This window comes from Anomaloglossus baeobatrachus, chromosome 7 (genome assembly GCF_048569485.1).
Source record: "Anomaloglossus baeobatrachus isolate aAnoBae1 chromosome 7, aAnoBae1.hap1, whole genome shotgun sequence".
In the NCBI taxonomy this organism is placed as follows: Eukaryota; Metazoa; Chordata; class Amphibia; order Anura; family Aromobatidae; genus Anomaloglossus; species Anomaloglossus baeobatrachus.
This window is the reverse complement of record NC_134359.1, coordinates 20,372,892-20,383,110: the sequence shown is the minus strand read 5'-3', so window position 1 is coordinate 20,383,110 and position 10,219 is coordinate 20,372,892. Positions and strand designations below refer to the sequence as shown.

Sequence of the window (10,219 nt, the reverse complement as noted above, 5' to 3'; positions counted from 1 at the left end):
ATCCTAATATATATATATATATATATATATATATATATATATATATATATATATAATATATATATATTATATATATATATTATATATATATATATATATTTTTTTTTTTTTCCACACCCATAGACTTGCATTGGAGACACTCGCACGAGAAACTCTAGAAATCGTAGCATGCTGTGTTGTGTTTTGTTTTTTTTTTTTTTTTTTTTTTTTTTATCGTGACGCCACCTGTGGTCCGCAGCCAGGGATGGGCCTCCGCTGCTGCTCTCCGGGGCTGATGGTGAGGGTTGCAGCCAGGATGGTGTCGCTCCCCACAGGCGGAGCGGGGTAACTCCAGGGAGGATGATGGAGGACGGGGGTGGTGGTAGTCCCCGTTGGTGCCGGCAAAACAGAGGCAGGGTCTGCAGTTCCAGGTCTTTTACTCACAAACGGTTCAAACGCTGCCCCAAGGTACCGGTCTCTGCCACGATAGGCTCCAGCCGATCCCGGATAGTTGGCGGTCACCGCTGGTGCCCGTGAAAGTTTTTTCAGTGAAGGGTCCCTCCTCGGTTGCTATCGGGAACCCGGGCCCGATGAAGAGAGAAAAACACTAAACGCCTGCTGTCTGTGCTCGATGTTATCCCAAGCTGTGCCCGGGAAGGTCTTCTCAAGTGTGTTGGTTGCGCCTACTTCTACCCCATGTGGTGCCGCCCCCAGTGGTTGTCCTAGTGTCTGGGGAAGTCCCATGCTTCGTGATGGCCGGCTCCCCTGTCTGCCCTAGTCCACCCCCCTGTGGGAAAGCACCTTAATGTGGTATGTGTGTGGTTTTGTGAAGGCATCGGCAGTTAACCCCCTCCCTCCCCCCGATCCGGGATGGATATTACCCCTTAAAAATGGTGTAATACCGCTGGGCTTCAGGCGTCACAGGGTGCCACACACCCAGAACTGCCGGTGGTTTTGGGTGCATAGTGTACCTGACAGGTTCCCTTTAACCTCATATCATTTCAGTGGGTGGGATGTGAACCTTGGTGTTTTCTGTAGGTCGTGTCCATCTTGCCATATGCAGTTATATGAATGCCCCTGTGGGAATTGCCTTCTATGCAATTGCCCATTTGGTTTGTTTTTGGCGGCTTGACGTTGCTTGTCGTAGGCAGACGACCGTTAAACAAATTTCTGTGTTCTCTATTGTTGGCCCTTCTCGCCCCTCCCCAATCTCCATGATAGGAACAGAACGTCTTTTTTCCAAAACTCTATGCCCTGCTTGTTTTTTGGCGTCACGTGGTCGGCGCGCACCTGGCCGCTCTCAGGTGTGAAGCCCTTACGTGACGTGGAGGCGCCTGTTTGCCTTTTAGGCTTTCCCTGTCTGTGCAGATGCCTGGGAATACATCCTACAACCAGTATAACCAGGTGCCGTGTCTTGGCATGTTCAGGAAGGTAAACACACGAGCGATGCCGGGTATCTGGGTAACATATGGAGCCAGCATTGCTGCCTTTCACACACATCCTGCAAAATATCACGTGCAACAGAATGTAGAAAGACACTTGTGACATCGCCGCCATCGCTTTCTGGATGAAATCTGCTTGCCCTGCATTTTAGATCCAAATTAGAGGGTTTTTTTTTTTGTTTTCGCTTTTTTTCCATCCATGCTTTACACTGCAGCTTTGCTTGTTCTATTGAAAACTGAGAGCTAGTTTTCTTTACAGCAACCTTGAAAATATATATATATATATATATATATATATATATATATATATATATATATATAATTTCATCTCAGTAGGGAGAAATGATGTATCTGTAGCACAAGGGGGGGGGGGGGGAATGAGCCTCGGTGAGGGAAGCGGAGGGGTGGTCTTACATAACTTCGTGCAATGCTCCTTACTCTGGACACAACAGTTGTTCGACTTCGCCAGATGTTTCTGTAACTCAGAATTTAACGGAAAAATGCCAGATGGGCGATGGGTGCGACTGTGATCTTCACGGCTGTTACAGGGGTTTCCTGCCTCTGTTTAGCTCTGGGATCATGTTACTGTGCGTTGTATCTAGAGACCCTGCTCAAAAGTTTGGGGATATTTGGCTTTTTGGGTGAAATTAATGTAAATGTTATTGTAAGGCTGTGCGCATGGTGCATTTTTCGTGGCGTTGTTGCATGTTTTTCGGGTGCGTTTTTGTCTTAAAACTGCGTGACTTTGCTCCCCCAGCAAAGTCTGAGTTTTCTTTTTTGCTGTCCGCACATTGCAGTTTTGTTTTTGTGGTGACCACAGAGATGCAACATGGCAATTATTTCAGCGTTTTTCACCCATGCAATGCATTGGGAAAAAAAACGCAGCGGCGTAAAATGCGCAAAAAAACGCATGCTTTTTTTTTTTTTTTGCGGTCAAAAACGTTGCATTTTTGTCATCACAAAAATGGCAATGTGCGCACATATCCTTACAGTGATCTTTTATGGTGAAAGTCTGGCATTAAGTAGAATCAGCAATGGGGATTTCCCCATCTCAAACAATTTATTGATCAAAAGCCAATACCAGTGGTGAGGATACCACTCACCCCCTAAAAAATGTCAGTCCCAATAATTTGTCATGAGGCCTTGAGCATCCATCCCAGTTGACAATGACTCCTCCTGCTGGTCACCAGTGGATTTATTGTCTGAGGTGATATCCCGCTCTTATTGAGGTTATGGGGTACAGAGTTACGGCCTCTACACGGCGACTCAGCTGATACCGTAGGTTTTCTATGGGATTCAGGTCTGGAGAAAATGCAGCCACTCCATCCAAGGTCCCCCTGTCTGCAGCGGCCGATCCCTAATGATGTGATCTCCATGAGCTGGAACATTGTCCTCCATGGAGATGACGTTAGGCCGGTGTTGTTCATGCAGAGGCACAATGACTGGATTAATGTAGTAGGGGCTGTCGCTGTACAGTCAGTGTAGGGTTGTTCTGTACTGACTATACACACCAGCCTACACTGTAACACCACCACCAACAAAACTTGCCTGGTGACAACAGTGGCCGATGCATAGCACTCTCTCCTTGTCTCCAACATTGTTAGTAGCATTCATTTCTATGGAGCATGAATTGGCCAACCAATACTGAGGTCCCTCGTCCAGCGTAGATGACGCCTATGCCTGCTGGTACGTAGATGACACCAGTGCATGACATCTGTGGCTAGTGGTACGGTCAGGTACGTAGATGATGCCTGTTCCTGATGGTGGGGTCGGGTACCTTGCAGGTCATCTAGCAAGCGGACCACACTGATATTAATGGTTTTGAATGGTTTGATATGACATGACACCTGGAGGTGTGTGGCATTCATCATCCGGCTCCGCTTCCATTGTTCACTATGAAGAGGTCATCAGTGTGGGATGTGTCGGGAGGACGTCCACTTCTCTGCCTTCCTGTGACTCTTTCAGTCTCTCTGTGTCTCTGTACAACCTGCTGGTGACGCTCTCAGCTCAGTGGCCTCTTCTGTCTGAGAACCTCCTGCTTGAAGCCTCACAATGGCGCGGTGCTGCTGATCACATTTTGATCTCACGAGACCAAGACAACATCTAACTGAACAGCCTGATGAGGGCGGCTTAATAATTGTAACTGAACCCTGAAATTTATCGAGTGATTCATGGATCATGAAACTGTTCTGAATTTTGCCAATAAGCTCTTGGTTAGAGAACAGCAAGTTGTGCAGAAAGTCCTGAAACATTGAACGGTTGGACATGAGCATCCATAAGATTAGAGAAGGTCACCTGAAAAGGTCAGAGGGCATTGTAGGATCATCCTGAAAGCCAAATATCCCGAACTTCTTGTGAGTGGTGTATGTGCAGCTGGACTCTCCTGCCTGCAAGATATAGATGATGCCAAAAAGGGTTAAAAGCGCCGCCCAATCTTGTGAATGAGATATGAGCTGTAATTGTTGCGGGTGTCAGAAGGAGGTCACGGGGTCATTGGGCCACTAACTTGCAGGAAGCGACTACTTAGAGGATTGCACTTAGGAAATGACGGCACTGTAAGTGCAAATGATCATTCAGATCGGACTTCAGACCACATCGCTTGTCAGATCAGTACCAGTATATGGGGTGTTGGTGTGATCGGACGCTTGCCGTAAACCTCCCATTTCAGCTAGTGGCTTATATCATGAATAATCTGCCAGCGGTCCTCTAAAATAAAGTTTTTACATGGGGAGGTCGCTGCGTCTCCCACAACAGAAATTATACCTTTTCTGCAGAGATCTGATGTCCCAGTCATGAGCAAAACTAGTGTAGGAGCCGTATGCAAATCAGGCTGGAGGTGCACTGGGGCGTGTCCCTGCATCGGGGGCGGGATTCTGACATGTCATCTACTGCACTCCCAGCCTTTTATATTTTTTTTTTTTTTTTTTTTTTTTTTTTTTTTTTTTTTTTTTTTTTGCCCTTTGAGATGGTTTCCTGTGAATATGCAGGCGCGTGCTTTGTGGAAGGTGTCTGACGCAGGATGCTTGTTCACAGGAATACTACACTTTCACAACTGCTCAGACATATGGGAAGTGGAGGACATCAGGGTATTGTGCCCCCATGGTGGTGTCTGTTGTCCTCTTATCTCACAAGTGCTGGTTTCATGGCCTGGGAGCTTCCTGTCCATTTGCTTAGGTAATGGAAACAGTCAGCAAGTAGCACTTTTTTGACTCTGCATAGAAAGCGGTTATTTACAGTAACTGCCCGTGTCCTGAGGGGCAGCTCAAAGCCCCATGGTGGTATTTTAGTTCAGTGTTGAGTATTTTCTGCTCCCAAGTCCTCAGATTGCCTGCGATTCTTCTACCGCTGTAGCAGAAATAAATGAGTAATGCTGCAAAAAAAAAAGTTTCTGTAGCCCAGACCTTAGAAGGGTCTTCCAGTATGAACAAGTAGTCCACAAGGTCAGTGGGGCGTCTTAGGGCTGTCATCTCCATAGACTGGAATGTTGTCGCAGCGCACATGACTGTTTCTATAATCCTGCAGGAGACACAAGTCCCCCATTCTGCTGGCTACTGACTGACTGACTGACTGAGACCTTCACCGATCTAGTTGTCGATGCTTACCATTCTATATAATATGATGTATGCCTCATTTATTGCATATTTCACTAGTGATGAGCGGGCACTACCATGCTCCGGAGCTCTGTACTGGTAACTAGTGATGAGCGGGCACTACCATGCTCGGGTGCTCTGTACTTGTAACTAGTGAGGAGCGGGCACTACCATGCTCGGGTGCTCTGTACTTGTAACTAGTGAGGAGCGGGCACTACCATGTTCAGGTGCTCTGTACTGGTAACTAGTGGTGAGCGAACACTACCATGCTCGGGTGCTCAGTACTCGTAACTAGTGATGAGCGGGCACTACCATGCTCGGATACTCGTAATGAGCAGTTGGATGGGTGTGACTAGAGTACCAGAGTACAATGGAAGTCGATGGAAAACTTGAGTATTTTTCCTGGAAATATTCCAGAAAAATAAGGTTCCCTGTTTACTTCCCTTATACTCAATCAAGTTGCGCCCGAGCATGGTAGTGCCCGCTCATCACTAGTTACGAGTACTGAGCACCTGAGCATGGTAGTGCCCGCTCATCACTAGTTACCAGTACTGAGCATGGTGGTGCCCGCTCATCACTAGTTACCAGTACTGAGCACCTGAGCATGGTGGTGCCCGCTCATCACTAGTTACCAGTACTGAGCACCTGAGCATGGTGGTGCCCGCTCATCACTAGTTACCAGTACTGAGCACCTGAGCATGGTGGTGCCTGCTAATCACTAGATTTCACCCTTTGCATGGCACAAAGTTAACAGATTGACAGCTTGCTGATGTCTTAGATTCAGTATATTTTATTTTTCCCCAGTGGGAAAATCCACTGCACATACAACCTGTGTGAGCACAAGCGTAGACACTGACATTCAGACTAGCTAACGAATTTGACAGCCAAAAGATACGTTCTACAGTAGTCATCCATTGCTCTAAGCTCCTGACAAATCGCCCTCTGTAATATGGGGAAAACTAGGCAGACTTTCAGTTTGGGAGCCTGGGTGGTATGTGGGTGGGGGGGGGGGGTTGTTGTTGGTGGTGGTGGTGGTTTGTTTAAAACCGAAAATGTTGCTGGTATTCCCCCATCTGAAATAGATTTGTCAGCGTCTAGTCTTTCATGAGAGGAGTTTGGTCGCTGGTTTCTTGTTCCTTCTACACTTGCTGACTGGCAAAATGATCCCGATCTTCCTTGTGAACCTCGATTGTCCACATCATGTCTCCCTCACGTAAACCCGACTTCATGGGGACTGCTGATCATTGTAATGATCGTCCATCTGTATTCCTCGTTCCTGATGACTGACACAGGGTACACCAGCGCTCCTCGGCTTTCTCCTCCACCAGCACCAGTTTGGGCGGTGTAGGTGGACCTTTATTTCTTTAACTGGGTTAACGACTTTTAGGTTTGGGGTAACTGGGTGTCTGCTGGGAAAACATTTATTCATTTTGTTGTATTTAGAGCCTTTTTGTTTCTAGGTGGTGTCACCTAATGGTTGTCTTCACATACAATGTTGTGAATAATGAATGTTTGGAGTACTTGGGTGTTTCTTGAGTGGCTTTTAGCACTTCTTTAACTTGTGCTATCTCGTCCGATGACTAATTGTACAATATTATTTTTTTTTTTTCCCTTTTATGTTCCAGATCTAGTCGTGGCTCAGAATGAGTTGGAGCTTCTTAACCCCGTCTCCTTGAAGAGATTAACAATCATTCCACCTTCGTGGGGAAGGTTTGGTTGCTAGTTCTCATCGTTTTCCGGATAGTCCTGACCGCAGTGGGTGGGGAGTCGATCTACTACGATGAACAGAGCAAGTTTGTTTGCAACACCCAACAGCCTGGATGTGAGAACGTGTGCTATGATGCGTTTGCGCCGTTGTCGCATGTCCGATTTTGGATATTCCAGATCATTCTCATCACCACCCCCGTCCATCATGTACTTGGGCTTTGCCATGCATAGGATTGCACGTCAACCTGAAGAGTACCGAAGGCGTTTAGAGAGGGTACAAAACAAACGCAAGAAGAAGGCTCCGTTGTCCATCGTGGGGCAAAACGGGACTATGAAGAAGCGGAGGATAACAATGAAGAGGACCCATGATCTGCGAGGTCTTTGAGCCTGAAAAAGATGCGGAAGATGGAGACAAAAAGAAGCATGATGGCCGTCGGCGTATTAAACAAGATGGCTTAATGAAGGTCTATGTTCTACAGCTACTCTTCCGCTCTGCCCTAGAGGTTGGGTTTCTCCTAGGGCAGTATATATTGTATGGCTTTGAGATTATCCCGTCTTACGTGTGCACTCGCAGCCCTTGCCCCCATACAGTAGATTGCTTTGTGTCCCGTCCCACTGAAAAGGACCATATTCCTGCTTATCATGTATGCCGTCAGCTCTCTGTGCCTTTTTCTCAACCTGTGCGAGTTGTTCCACTTGGGTATCGGTGGCATTCGAGACGCCCTAAGACAAAAGAGCAAGGATGCCGAGGAAGAGAAATATTCCAAAAAGGCTCCCAGTGCCCCTCCCCATTACCAATCGGTTCTGAAAAAAGGAAAAGTGCCAAACGGCAAGATAGTGTATCCCGACAATGGTGCCCCTGAGACTTATGAGTTGCCCGTGACTCGTTCAAGTGAGCATGAGCTGGACCGGCTGCGCCAGCACCTCAAATTGGCCCAGCAGCACCTGACTTGGCCTTCCACCTGAACCCGGTGGGTGACACTGCCCATGCATCTCGAAGTAGCAGTCCTGAGGCCAACAGCATGGCTGCCGAACAGAACAGACTCAACCTCGCTCAGGAGAAAGGGGAAGTCTGTGAGAAAACCGGTAAGTGAAGTAATGGCTCATTCCTGGGGGGGTTTTGCACCTATACAGTGGTTGTAGCTATATGGCCACCGAGCTTGGGCATGTGTATAGCAGCATGCATATTCGAGGTTGACAGGGCTTGCCTTAGTGGTCGGGCGCTTTGACTCTATTCACATCATGTCTTGGATTTCCACTCATTGTTTGCACCAGCAATTGGTGTGCGCTGAATATAAATGTCCATCGGATTATATACATTGCATTTAGGTGACTACAATAATGTTTGTTTTGTTTTTTTGTTTTTTTGTTTTTTTTTTTTTCCAAACCATAAACTGATTCATGAGAGTTGGAGAATCCAAAGGGAGGACACTTCCGTTTTCTTCCTGCTGCAGCCACTTATGGCTTTCTCTCATGAAAATCCATTAAAAGCTGCTTGTGATTCCTTTTGAATCCAAACCAGGATTATTATATTATATTATATTGCATTATAATTTTTTTTTAATTTTATTTTTTTCAATTCAAAAAATTTTGCATTAAAAAAAAAAATGAACATGCCCTTAAAATTGCTGCTTTTAAAGCTACTTTTTAGTCTTCAGTGGATGTTAATTGAATGATGGTTAGTAATTGCAGGGTATCGATACTTCAGTAATCTGCTTCGCTTCTATGGGATTTCGCCTAATCCGTCAACCATTTAATGTGTAGGTGTTGCCCTGTAAATACGACAGACCCATTATATAGGAAACCTGGGGCAATACTGTATTTCTATGCAGGACTTAACAGCATGGAACGTGACCCGAGGAAATCTATATAGATCCACCCCCCCCCCCCCCCCCCCATGACGGGCCTCATATTCCCACATTATAAAATTGTGCAAATCTGCAGCACACGTCATTTACACCACCTGCACATGGCCCAGTGTTCTTGTCTAATCCTGCGGATGACATTGAGTGCATTCTGATTTCCGCACACTGACACAATAGAGAATAAAGTCTCCATCTTCTCATCCGTGAGAATCTGATCACGCCATGCTAACATTCTGATCACGGTCACTAGCATAGTTTACTTGATTCTCTCGCATGTGAGGATATAGGTTCACTTGACCCTGGCTTTAGGGTTCGTGCCCACAAATCGCACACTCTGCCTCCTGGACGCAGTGTGTCCTTCTTCAGGGCCATGAGTTGTCACCGCAGATGCCTGTGCCCACAATCTGGATTTGGGCCGCTGCGGTCTTTCTCCCTGCAGAGAACACTAACTGCCCCGCAGCATAAATTGACATGCAGTGCGACTCGGGAAGCTGCACCCCGTACCGCAGGTCAGTTTATGCTGCAGGAAAAATGAGCACAATGGGGATGATGAGATTTCTACAAATCCCATCCAGAATGCTTGTACTGTACAATGCAGCGAAAACGTGCTGTGAACCCTGATCGTGGGCACGCAGCCGTAAGGTTGCAATTCACAGGCTTGACTCTCCGCGCTGCAGCAGATGAAACCACAGCCATGCGCACAACTTCAGCCACTTGTGCTTTTTCAGCATGGATAGCTGACAAAATAAATAGTATCGGATCTCGGTAATATGAATAAATTGTACCGACAGTCGTAGGAGTCTCTTCACATTGAGTTTTTGGCGCAGAAATTTTCCAGTTCTTTTGAAAAATTCTGAGAATTAAACAACAAGTTTTGAGCAGTTTCTGCTCCTAAAAACTCAATATGAAAATAGGAGAAATTGTTGCCGTCAAGTAAAAATAAATAACTGACCTGGAAGTTGCGTTACATGAGACTCCCTCTAAAACTTTCCGAAAAGGCCTCAAAGCGCCCCCCCCCCCTTTTTTCTTGGACGTGAGAACCTAATGATGGCTGTAGGCAGGTTATGGGAAATTTGGAGCTGTAGAATGAACGGGTGCACGGAGCAGTGGTCCCTCTCGGGTGCTGCAGCTCTGATCATTCACTTTAATAGGAGCCGAGCTTCATGAGTTTCGGCTCCGAACGTTCCCCTCCGGTTGCCACTGCTGGAGCTTATAACGGCTGATTAGTCACCAATATAAGATTGGCGACACTCTCGCTAAACTGAAGGGCCCATTTTAAACCATTCATTCAGCCGCGGGCAGCGAGAGATTAATGGGTGTAAAAGGACCGGTTTAGGGAGGTCAACTCAAATTCGGTGTTCATGATATTATATCCATGTCAGCTGTGATTACCTGTCCAGGATGACCTGCCCCCCATTCCCCCCCCCCCCCCCCAATAAAATAATCTAGCAGACAATTTTCTTTGTTTTTATGAGGACCACAAGGTGAAAACACAACATCTCCTTAGGGCACTTTCACGTTGCGTTATGACCTCCGTTCGGTGGTCCCTTCGGGCTTTCGGTCAAATGCGCCGACTGGGTCATTGACTATAATGGTGCAGGCACAATTTTCGGGCGTATACGCTTACTAGAGGCGG

At 46.6% G+C, this 10,219-nt stretch overlaps 1 protein-coding gene across 1 annotated transcript; it reads left to right on the top strand.

Annotated features, from left to right (window-relative positions):
• Positions 1-6,654: 6,654 nt before the first annotated feature.
• Positions 6,655-7,812, top strand: LOC142246606 (gap junction gamma-1 protein-like). Its single transcript, XM_075319675.1, is given in 7 exon segments — positions 6,655-6,675; positions 6,677-6,913; positions 6,915-7,020; positions 7,023-7,082; positions 7,085-7,341; positions 7,343-7,661; positions 7,664-7,812. Coding segments are annotated over 7 exon segments (1,149 nt in total).
• The last annotated feature ends 2,407 nt before the right edge of the window (positions 7,813-10,219 follow it).